Source organism: Gracilinanus agilis, chromosome 2, assembly GCF_016433145.1.
Source record: "Gracilinanus agilis isolate LMUSP501 chromosome 2, AgileGrace, whole genome shotgun sequence".
Classification (NCBI taxonomy): Eukaryota; Metazoa; Chordata; class Mammalia; order Didelphimorphia; family Didelphidae; genus Gracilinanus; species Gracilinanus agilis.
In genome coordinates this window covers 323474461-323487265 of record NC_058131.1, presented here as the reverse complement: position 1 = coordinate 323487265, position 12805 = coordinate 323474461, and the positions used below count along the sequence as shown (strand labels likewise).

The window sequence follows — 12805 nt, the reverse complement described above, 5'->3', positions numbered from 1 at the left end:
AGAATGGTGGATCAATGGAATAGAATTATGGTAAATGACCTCAGCAATCTAGTGTTTGATAAGCCTAAAGATCCCTGCTTTTGGGATAAGAACTCACTATTTGACAAAAACTGCTGGGAAAATTGGGAAACAGTATGGCAAAAATTAGGTATAGATCAATATCTCACACCTTATACCAAGATAAGGTCAAAATGAGTATATGATTTAGACATAAAGGGTGATACCATAAGTAAATGAGGGGAACATAAAATAATTTACTTGTCAGATTTATGGAGAAGGAAAGAATCTATGACTAAACAAGAGTTAGAAAACATTACAAGATGTAAAATGAATAATTTTGACTATATTATATTAAAAAATTTTATATAAACAAAACCAGTGCAACCAAGATTAGAAGGGAAACAATAAACTGAGAAAAATTTTTTATAACATTTCTCTGATAAAGGTCTCATTCTCAAATATATAAAGAATTAAGTAAGATTTGTAAGAATGCTAGTCATTCCCCAGTTGACAGATGGCCTAAGGATAAGTATAAGCAGTTTTCAGATGAAGAAATCAAAGCTATCAATAATCATATGAAAAAATGTTCTAAATCCCTCTTGATTAGAGAAATGCAGATTAAGATAGGGAAAAATGAGAGTGACAGTTTTATTTTTATTGACAGAGGAGATAGAACGACTAGAAAGAGACTTAGAAAATAAGACAAAAGAAGCAGAAGAGCTAAAGCACCGACAGGCCCAATTCTTGGAAGAAATGAAAACTCAGAATGAAATAAACCAATCTCTGAAAGAGGAGGCTGTCCGGCACAAACAAAGCTATAAAGAACTTCAGAGTGACCTCAGCACCAAGAGTGAATTGGTATGTAGCTTCTGACTCTTTCATCACAGCCAGTGTGCTCTCCTTCTGGGTCTTAGACTTCATGTTATATGTTATATAGCAGGGGTCGGCAACGCTGGCTCCACCTTCCAACCGGCCAGTCCGGGCCAGAGTCCCAGGATGTGCCCCAGGGTGCCCTTCAGCCCTCGCCCCATATTCCAGCACCTTCTGCCTCCATCCTCCTCCTTCCACAGGCGTTTATGGCTCTCACAGCCAAAAAGGTTGCCGACCGTTGTTATATAGACTGTGACCTGTTGGCCATTTTTCAGGGGTATATCAGTCTTAGGCTCCTTACTTTGTGTAGCATTCTGCTCAGTAAGAATGTTTAGCTTTTGTATCATTTGTCAAAATGCCATGGACTAAGGGCAGCTGGGTGGCTCAGAGGATTGAGAGGCAGGTCTAAAGACGGGAGGACCTTGGTTCAAATCTGGCCTCAGACACTTCTAGCCATGTGACTCTAGACAAATCACTTAACTCCCATTGCCCAGTCTTTACCGCTCGTCTGCCTTAGAACCAATACACAGTATCGATTCCATGATGGGAGATAAGGGTTTAAAAAAAATTTCATCAACCTTAGAACTTTATTACCTACCACAGATGAAGCTATAGCAAAAGATAGCACATTAATTTATAAACCAGACATTTATGAAGTGTCTATCCTCCCTATGCTGAGTAGCCTTATAGATGTGAGACACAGACAATGAAAGACATCCTACTGTTGTAAGCTTATAATCCAGCTGGAGGACAGTAAACTACAAACATGCAGCAACCGTACAATGGCCATAAGACAGAAGAGGTGATGTAAGAGAAGAAACAAGTACAGAAGCAGCAAAGATCACTTCTAACTTGAGGAACAGCAGACTTCTTGCAGGAGTCGACATTTGAGCTAGATTTTAAAGAATGGTGTAAGCATCATATACCATTAACTCTTTATGTTTTATCAGTTCAAGCTTGGTGGATAGAATTCACTTTTCTGTTAATACCTGGACCTCCTCTGGTGACTAGAACAGCTAGAGTGGATAAGAGCACTGGGCCTAGAGTCAGGAATATTGGAGTTCAAATATGGCCTTAGATACTAATTAGCTGTGTGACCCTTGTAAGATTAAAATTAATATCCAATAACTCCCAAGTATTATATTTTCTAAGATTTATTAATAATCACTTGAAGTAGAGGAAATAAAAAGACAAAAGTAAAGCCTGAGTGAAGAGAAGTTTTCCCGACCTCAGTATCGAGGAGAAGAGCCAGAGGGGTGGGGTTACAGAAACTTTATCTCCAAAACAAAGGATGTAAGGTGAGGACGAAAGTGGGATCCTGGGAAACAGAGTCCTGGGATAATTCTAATTACACATCCTGGACAAGTCACTGAACCTCTGTGTCAGTTTCCTCTTTTATAAAGCAGAATAATAATTGCTCCTGTCTCCCAGAGTGGTTGGCAAGAATTAAATGAGATAATTGTAAAGTGCTTAACACAGGGCCTAGCACATAGTAAGCATTATATAAATGTATAATCATAATGATTATCACTCTTCCTTTGCAATCAACCCCCATCTGAATAGGGGAGACATTTGAAAAACAAGCACGTAACCACTTCCTTTTGGCCTCTTCTGCTTTGGTTGCTGCATGAATCCACTTGAGAAACAGTCTTTTTTAGGGGGTGGACCAAGCCACAGGAAAGAACTGACTTTGGGAAAGGGAGCAGAGCAGAATGGAGAAATCCAGTATCTTTTCAGTTTATTTGTGAGATAGTCACATTGTCTGTCTGGTTCCTTCACATGATTTTGTTTGGAAATAATTAGGGTAATGGCATCTGGTAACAGAGTGCTAATGTTAAGAGTCTAGACTTAATGGATTCTTATTGCAGCTTTCTCAGAGCTTTCTCTGTCACCTTAGGCAAGTCACTTGCATTTCTGGAGCTCAGTTTTCTCAACTGAAAAATGAGGCAGTTGTACTTAGTGATCTCTAAGAACCCTTGCAACTAATGAACTTTTATGGCATAACTTTGTTTACTTCTTTGTTCCTTTAGCTATTATCTTGGTTTGTAGCAGATCAATTTCTACTGATTCTGTCTTCCTCATTAAAGGTAGTTTCTCTCAGCTGAAATGCTTACCACATGGAATTTGTTTGCATGATAACTGTTGTTAAATCACTTGCTTACATATTAAGTTCTAATGCTTGCCTGCTTTTAGTAGACTGGTTTGTATGTTTTGATATGAATGTGTGCTTTGATGTAACATGGCATAGTAGAAAGAGTTTTGTACTGGTAGCCAGAGAACCTGAGTTCAAATCCTTACTCTCCTGTTTATTCACTGTATGATATTAGGTAAGTCACTTAGCTTATCTCTACAGTCTCATCTGTAAAATGAGAAGGTTGGATTTAATGATCTCTAAGCTTCCCATTACCTCTAACTCCTTTGATATTAGGCTAAAGAGGGAGATGTATTACAATAAATCTGTGCTATTTCAACATGTTAAATACAGTCAACTCATGATTATTCTAGGAGCTGATATTTCATTTCACCTAATTTTAAGCTATATAGTTTTCTCTCTTTCTACCTATCAGTACAGTAGAGTGAAAATCTGAGAGTCAAAAGAATTGTTATAATGCTTATTAACTTTTTGAACTTAGCATGTCACTTCTCTCTGAATAAAAAGAGCATTTGCCCTTCATAGTCTTCAAAAAAAAGAGGTAATCTATAAATGTGATAAGCACATGTTAAATAGCAAAGATAAGGGGCACACCACTAGAAATCTCCTTCCAACTTGACATTGAATCATTATTGACTTTGTTTGGCTTTGACCTTTCAGTATTCCTAAACCAACTAACTACTATTGCCTGGCTCACATATTTCCATCTTTTCCACAAGAATATTTTGTAAAATTCTTGTCAAAATAAAATATATATAGCATTACTCTGATCTCCCATCTAGTAGCTGTGTCCAAAAAGAAATGAAGGTAGTTTAAAACTTTGTTATTGTTGATGAATCCATTCTTGTTTTTAGAATCAATGCTTCTTTTTCTTGGTGTTCACTAACTATCTCTTTGAGTCAACAAGCATTTATTAAGCACTTCAATCAATCAATAAACTTTTATAAAACACATGCTGTGTGCCAGGCATTGTGTAATTGCTAAGGATATAAAAAGAAATCAAAGACAGTCCCTGCCCTCAAGGAGCTCACAATTTAATGGGGAAACAACAAATAAAATAAATATATAAAAACAGGATATACAGGTTATTATACATTTATACAGGATAAATAGGAAATAAATAAAAGAAGACATTTAAGTTAAAAGGGGTTGGGAGGGGGCAGCCAAGAGGCTCAGTGGATTGAGAGCCAGGCCCAGAGACAGGAGGTCCTAGGTTCAAATCTGGCCTCAGACATTTCCTAGCTGTTTGACCCTGGGCAAATCACTTAACCCCCATTGCCTAGCTGTTACCACTCTTCTGCCTCAGAACCAATACAAAGTATTGATTCTAAGATGGAAGGTAAAGGTTTAAAAAAGGTGGGTGGGGAGGCAGGTTGGGAAAGGCTTCCTGTAGAAGATTTTAGTTGGGACTTAAATGAAGGTAGGGAAACCACTAGATACTTACTATGTACTAGGCAGTGTGCTCAGTGCTTAAATACAAATAAAGGCAAAAAGCAGTCTCTGCCCTTAAGAAGATCACATTCTAATGAGTGAGACAACATGCAGATGGCTAGGGACCTGTGAGATATACAGAGTGAATTGAAGGTAATCCTTAGATTCTATATGCTAGAATTTCACCAGTACTTAAATTTAAACTCACTGATTTATGGTTTACAGACCCCATTGCAATAACATTTGCCTTTCTCAAGTTCTGTGCACCTCTCTCGTTCTTCATGACTTTTTAAAGATCACTAATGATTTACATCTGTCAGTTTTTTCCACACCTTGAAATGTCATTTATTTGGACTTGAAGACTTGAATTATCTCCCTACTTATCTCTGGTGTTAACTTTCTATTAGCACTTTTTTCCTCAACTTTTCCAGCCTTAAGGTCATCCTTCTTGGCTGTAACAGAAACAGAAGTTTAGCTCTTCTGCTTTTCACCAGCATTTGTTATCTTTCCATCACTCCTTTGACTCTCCTGTCTTCTCTAATTTAGCTTTAAAATGCCTCTTTTTCTCATCCTTGGTTTTTCTCACCAGACTCAGGCTTATTCTGAGCATTAGCTCTTCTGTGATTCCATGACTCTTCTTTTGTGCAGGAGTTACATGGTTGGTTCATTTGGTAAAGGGGTTTGGTTGAGGAGAGGGTCACAGTTTTCTTCTCAAAAGTGTTGATTTGTCTGTGGATATATTATCTAGGATATTTGACTTTTGGCAATTCATTTTTCCTCTCTGGATATACTTCTCGAGAAGTAGGAGTTATAAGGATCAAATGATGTAATTCACATAAAGTCTTATTGCTATTGATAATCAGGAGATGACTGTATTCTAGATTACATATGTCATTTCGTGTATCATACCATTTTATTTATTGCTTCTTATATTACTATTTTTGGGGCTCATTTGTGAATATGCATGTATTATTATTTTTTAAAACACTTTTAGATCTCCCAAGCATGTTTGTTCTCTTTCTGATAGCCAACTTCCTTCAGAAATGAGCCTCCAAAGCACATAATAGATCTTTGGAATCTATTCAGATAGCTAAAATGTCTCCAAAACTATTATGATTCAGTGTGATACTACTTTCTGTTTAGTGAATTCACATCAGGAAACATAGTGTAGAGGAAAGACCATAAAGTTTGAATGGGGAGCCCTGAGTGTTGGTTTTATCAGTTAACATTGATGTTGGGCAATGTATAATGGTCTCTCTCCCGAGTTCAATTTCGTCATCTATAGAGCAGGAAAACAGAGACTTGTGCTGAATACTTAATAGGGTTGTTGGGAGAAACTATTTTATAAACTACCAAAGTCTATAAAATTATGAGCTAATATTATCCATGTCTTGCCAAGACCAAATTCTAAGTGCTGAATGCCTAAGCTATCATTAGCTATAAATAATCCAACAGAAATAGTAAGATCAATTCCTCTTTTTCTTATCATATCACTGCCTTTAAGGAGAATTAAAAAAGACAAAAGTTACTTAATCTATTACATGTATTTTTATGACCAGAGAAAAATGGAGAAAACGCATATGATTACCTGCTTGGCCACTTATTAAGAAATAATGAAAATAGAGTTTTTTAGTGTTTGGTTAAGTAAAATGTTATGATTATAGAACTCAGTATTGCATATTAATCAACATTCCAATTTAAAACTATGAAATACATTGCCATTCCCAAGATCTTATATGTGATTTCTTATGAAATAGAGTTTTGGTATATTCTTATTTGTTGACAATTAAGTGTTAATTGTCATGATCTTTTAGGATTCATATGTGTATGTATACTCTTTTTTTTTACTCCCATTACTGACTTTTATTAAAAATCATCACACCATTAAAGTTGGTTGCTAATTTATCAATTCTGTGTTTTGCCTTATACCCAAACTGGGATACAGTTAAAACAGAAGACAATGGAACTTACTCATTCTTGCCAAAAACAGTATGAACTAGAACAAGAATTGGCTTTTTATAAAATTGATGCCAAATTTGAGCCACTAAATTATTATTCACCAGAGGTAAGTCATTTAACTATCTTTTGTGTTTCCTTGAATCAGTCAAATGGGTGTTAAACCAGGACACAAGCAATTTTAGTCAGCACTATTCTAATTTTGAGTAAGTCATTAAGCTTCTTTAGGCCTCAGGTCCCTTACCTATAAAATGATAAATTAACTAATCCTTAAAAAGAAGTTGAACTTGATGATCTCCAAAGACCCTTACACCTCTAATATTCTATGTTTAAAAGGCCTCTCCAACTCTGATAATCTATGTTCTGAAGTCCCTTTTTATCTTTAAGATTCTGTTCTGTGTTTTAAAGTTTTATGTTCTGAGATCTCTTCCATTTCCAATATTTAGTGTTTTGATATTCTACTGGTTTTTACCAGTACTTTTACAAATTTTTAAAATTCAGTTTATAAATTTTGTAAATTCACAGAATGCTATGATTCTATTTAACTCAGTAATAAAATGATGTTTAACTGATTTCAATTTCTTTATGAAATCACATATTGCATAATAACATAATAAATTTACTTTTTCAGTACAGTGAAATTTATGATGCCCCAGGTGAAAGTCCTTATATTGGTAAATCCAGATATAAAAGGAATATGTATACTACTGAAAGTTATATTAATGATAATGCCCAGCCAATACAGATTCAAAAATTCGAACTTTGTAAAGAAGAACTTGGAAATGAACAAGTCTCAAGGAAACCTGCTGATACATTGGATATACAACTAAAAGATAAAGAAAACAAAATAAAAGCAGGTAATCTATTTTTAAACTCCAACCCTTTAAAAACATAAAAACTTAATCTAAATTTGTTTAATTCTTTAATCATCTCCACATTGATTCTTTGCTTTCATTTACTCATTCAACAAACAAGTACAAAGAATTAAGTGATTGAAGCATGCAGAATAATGTGGCAAGCAGTAGGGGTGACACAAAGATAAATAAAATGCTATTCTTGCCATCAATGAGTTTATGATCTAATAGGGGAGATGAAATGTTTATAAAAAAATACTCCACATCCTCTCTGGATTTTTGTTTTCATCAGTGTAGCTGTTCATTTGCCTAAATCACATGTTTTATATCCCAGTATATAGCATTCATATAGTCTGTATACCATATAGGGAGAGTGCTATGAAGGAACAGAGGAGGATAAAAACTACTGTAGCTGGAAATCAAAAAAGTTTTCTTAGAAGAGGTTGAATTTGAGCTGGGTCTTGAAGAATAAGCAGAATTTCAATAGTTAGAAACGAGGAAGAGTGTTTCATTCATATGGAATGGCATAAACAAATGCTATGAGCTAAAAGAGTAAGAGATCTATTTGAAGAATAGCAGTTAATTACACGTGAGGGTAGAGGGATCAAATATTGTGAGAAAACTAGAAAGTTCAGTTGGGGCCAAACTGGAGGGCCTTTGATACCAAGATAAAAAGATTTTACTTAAAAAACAAACAAACAAACAAAAAAAACCTTTCCTTCTGTCTTAGAATTGATGGTATCATTTCCAAAGCATCAGAGTGGTAAGAGCTAGGCAGTTGGAATTAAGTGACTTGCCCTAACATAACTAAGAAGTGTCTGAGGCCCGATTTGAGCCAAGATTTGTTGCTGGTGAAGGATTTCGAGCAGTGCTTGGAATAATCAGGGCTTTGCCTCAGAAAAAAAAAAAAAAGGTAGCTTGTGCTAGGCAGATTAAGGAAATAACAAATGCATTTGCGTTGTGATAAAATTATAGTGGATTTCAAGATATTGATACTTTAGACATACTCAGCAGGACTATACTACAAAGTACTTTACTTTTTCACAGAGTTGGTTATGCTACCAGAAATAAAATCATCAAAATAGTGAACAAAATGCTATGTTGTGGACTTCTCTTTTGGATATCTTTATCTTCCAAAGTTGATGTTATAACAGCGTTCTTCTATGTAAGAATTTGGGACCATCAATCAAAATCAGTGCTCTAGGTTTCACCCACACCAATGGTGTCAAAATCAAATAGAAATAGGGGCCACTAAACTATACATAAATATCCCTGTGGGCTGTATATTTATAAAACCACGTTAACATCTGTTTTTTTTTTTGTATTTTTATTTATTTTATTAATATTTCCCAATTACATTTTAATCTGATGCTGGAGTATTGTAGGCCACGAGTTTGATGTGTCTGGCTTTTCTTTATGCCTAGAATACTTCCCTGGTCATCAGGGTCTTTTGAAATCCTACACATTCTTTCAGACCTCACTCAAATTTTCCCTTCTTCAGGAAGTTTTCCATAGTCTTTCCCCAATACTAGTAAGTAATGATCACTCCCATCCTAATAAGCAATAGCCTAATCATGGCCTTGCTCTCCTCAACCTCATTTATCTTCACCTCTGTTATATATACTTTTATTTTATTCATATTTGTGTATATATTGTCTCTTTCATACCAGATGTTTTCTGCAAGGATTGCTCTGTATCTTGCCTATCTTTCTATATTTTCTAGTGCTTAGAGCCATGATATGTATACAGCAGATACTACATAAATGCTTATGGAATCAATTAAATTAAATTAAAGATATATTTCCAATTCAAGGGAACTAACTTTGCATTAGTACAAATAAATATATTATTCATGATTTTAACACACATAGTAAAATAATTCATCTTAGAAATGAATTTGTTTCACTTTAATTTACCAACCGTTTATTAAAAGCCTCCTCTGTGCCTTGGCCACATATGGTTACTGTACCACATGCTGAGATACAAAAAACAATTCCTGACTTCAAGGAGAATGTGCACAGAAAATTAAATGCAAAATTTATATAAAGCGGGACACTACCCAAAGGAGGTTTGTATTTTATTCTAGAGGTAAGAAGTCTCTCCACTGCAGTTTTTTGTGCAGGGTAATACTAATCATAGGATGTAGGTTTATATCCTTCCCAATAACAAGGGGCATGAAAGATGTTTCCTTTGACTTTCTCAGTACGCCTCCCCTTAACAGGATCAGGGTGACTGAGGCTCTGTCCTGGTCTCATCAGGGGGACCAGATGGTCTGATGTTGAGAGGCCTGTCATCTCCAGGCCCTTGCTGATTATGAAGGGGAGAGTTGATTGATTTATTTACCTTTCTTTGTTAGGAGAGGGGTGGAGTGATTGGAGTTTATTGTGAGGATAAAGAGTAGGTTTAGGAAGAGGTTTAGGAAGCCTAAGCAGAGATGGAAAGATGAGTTAATAGTCAGAGGAATTTCATCTTTCTAGATCATGAAGATAGAAACTCTTATGGGCAATGATGAAATTGAAGACATAATCATCTCTGTGTGTGGCTAACATAGAGTGAAGGTGCAAGACATGGGACTTAAGAGGGTGGATGAATCTGGGAACCAAAAAGTTTGAGGTATGTTAGCAAGTATAAGGAAAAGGATTGAGATGGAAAGGAAGACTGAGCTAGCTACTTCACTCCTTGAGAAAGGAGGGGAAATGACCTTGGGTCTAGCAGATAATTCCCATCAGGGTCTGTAGTGTGATGTATCTGGAGAGATAAAGCTTAAAGAAGGAAATTCATAGCATCAAGGGTTTAGAGATTGTAGTGAAAAGCAAAGAATGTTTCTGACCCTGAGGGTCATAGGGCGTGGAACAGGATACTTCTAGTACTGGAGAAGAGTGTCCAGGGATGTATTTTCTTTTGAGAATAGCCACATTTCCATGATTGGAATGAATTTGAGATATATATAAAATCTCAAAATAATATAAAGAGATGTTCATTAGCAATTAAATGTTATCCCAGAAGGCTATGAAAGGAGAAGGCAGAATAAGATAGAATATAGGAGAGGTAGGGTCTAGGTCTGATGGCAAATCTATGGCACAAGTGCCAAAGATGGCATGCAGAGTACTCTCTGTGGGCATGTGACCACCTTTCCCTTTTCCTTCCAGTTTAATACTAGAAAGGCAGAGGGACTTAGGGAGAGCTGCTCCCTCCCTACCTCTCTCCACCACGACTGAGGACATTTTTTTTCATATGCCCAGCTGACCAATGGGAATGCACAGGGAGTAAGGTGGGTGACTCACAGGCTGGAGAGCTAGAACAAGCATGGCTGGGGGGGGGGGGCGGGGAGGCACGCAGCACTCCCATCCCTAAAAGAATCACCATCACTGGTCTAGGTGGATGGGAAGAGGAAACAAAAAATTGAAGCAGAAGAAAGAAGTTTTCTCTAATCCTAGGTAAACCAGCACTGGATAGATGCAAGAGAGAGTTTGCCTAACCATCCATCCAAAGTATATCACATGCTTCCTGTTAGCAAAGGAAACTAGGCCCCAACTAAGATACAGATTTAATTCTTGCTCCCGCATTGGGAACAGGAAGTACTGTGTTCAAAGTTAAAGGCAAAGCTGCCTAGTGATCAGTGGTGAAAGACTTGGGATCTAGAGCCTTGCTATTTATGGAGTCCTGAAGGAATTTCTATTTTTCCCTTTTCTTATTAACAGGAATAACTGTACCCCAGGCTCCAACTTGAAGCTGAGAGAGAGAGGTCAAGTTATTATATAGTAGAAAAAAATCAGGAGAACTGAGTTCATATCCTGGCTCTAACAATTACTTAGCTATGCATCAGTAGGCAAGTCACTTAATTTTCTTTGCTTCAGTTTCCTTTTCTACAAAGAGATCCTCTGATGACATTGGTACTATCTGTATCACAGGGTCATTGCAGGAAAGGTCTTTATAAATTATAAAGTACTATATAAATATGAGTATTTTGAGTAGAGTTTAGACCTGGTTCTCCCATTAAGTAGTTGTAGGGCTTTTAGGAAACTTTCTCTGGGACTCTTTGTTTCACTATAAAACAAAGGAATCAAGCTTGATACTTTTCTATAGGTGCCCTTCCAGTTCTGTGATCCTGAGTTCCTAGAAAAATATAAAAAAAATTTACTTTTATTTCTAACATATATTGTAGTTAGATAAATCTTCCACCTGAAGAAGAGAGTTCATTGGGGGTAGGTGGGGAGTCAAGTTGCACAGGGACAGTGTTTGATAGTATAATTACTACATTTTTTCTCTTTTGTAGCCCAAGCCCAATTGAAGGAGCTGTATGATGAAATGGCAACAGTTGAGCAGAACATTTTAAAAGCAACAGAAGAATTTAAACAACTAGAAGAAGCCATAAAACTGAAAAAAGTATGTAAGAACCAAATAATGCAAAAAAAGGCCTTAGCCTGAAGAGACATTAGCATAGATAAATATTTTATATATGGCATTCTTTAAAAATAAATATAGCTTTCAGCTATATTTCTCAAAGTATAGTTCTCTAGATGATGAAGTTTTTTTGTATGGATGATTATTGGCTTTAATATCTGGGGCACTGGAATAGGGGGAATGATTTCATATGTAATGTTTCTAAAACATAATAACATAAACAGTATTTTGAGAGTTCCTATTAAAGATCCATGATAATTTTTCAAATAGTGTCTAATATAAAACAATGCAACAGAATTTTTTTTTTCATAAGATAAAAAAATCACCCAAATAAGATAAGGTATTTGTGTATCTTGAAGACGATACTACCATCCATGTGGGTTATTTTGAGTGTCCACTCTTAACACATGGAAATTGGTTTGTCACTAATTAAATATCTACAGAACTGGAAGAATGGAATTTTCTGATATGAGAAATGTTTTTATAACAAGTAATATTTAAAAATATATATTCCTTGTTATACCCTCCCAGTTTCTTAGCTTGCTTATCCTTTAATCTTATCTCTGTTGTGAGCAATGGAAATTAGATGCATAACATAGAAATCTCAATACTGATAGATTTGAAAGCTAACCAAAAAAAAAGACTGCAATTTTCTCTATTCTTTTTCAGAATATTCTTTCCAATGCTTCAACCATTGTTCAGACCTCTTTTTTTTTCTTTTTTAAAGTCTAGCATTAAAGATTGCTAGATATGGTGACACTAGAAGCCCTGAGTTTTAAACTTGACTCTAACATTGAGTAGCTATTTCCTTGTCTATAAAATGAGGGACAATATTACTTATACTACTTCACAGGCTTGCTGTGTTGGAAGTTCTTTTTAAACCTTAAAATGCTATAGAAAATATGAGTTCCCAGTAGCAGAAGATTGCTGAAGTAGATGTATATTTCAGGCAAAATACCACCAAATGTATTCAGTGAGTGCATGATGTTCTTTTGCATTATAAGCCTGCTGTAAATAGAGCATCTAGCTGTTCTGAGTTTTGGAAGGAAGGAAGGAAGGAAGGAAGGAAGGAAGGAAGGAAGGAAGGAAGGAAGGAAGGAAGGAAGGAAGGAAGGAAGGAAGGAAGGAAGGAAGGAAA

The 12805-nt window shown here is 35.8% G+C and overlaps 1 protein-coding gene across 1 annotated transcript in view; it reads left to right on the top strand.

Annotated features, from left to right (window-relative positions):
• The window catches only part of CNTRL (centriolin), a 94209-nt gene that overhangs the window by 17724 nt on the left and 63680 nt on the right, over positions 1-12805 (top strand). Inside the window, exons 7-11 of the mRNA XM_044664264.1 lie at positions 665-858; positions 2901-2957; positions 6399-6518; positions 7041-7266; positions 11540-11649. Of these exons, the coding sequence (XP_044520199.1) occupies positions 665-858; positions 2901-2957; positions 6399-6518; positions 7041-7266; positions 11540-11649 (707 nt within the window). The remainder of the gene's footprint in view (positions 1-664; positions 859-2900; positions 2958-6398; positions 6519-7040; positions 7267-11539; positions 11650-12805) is intronic.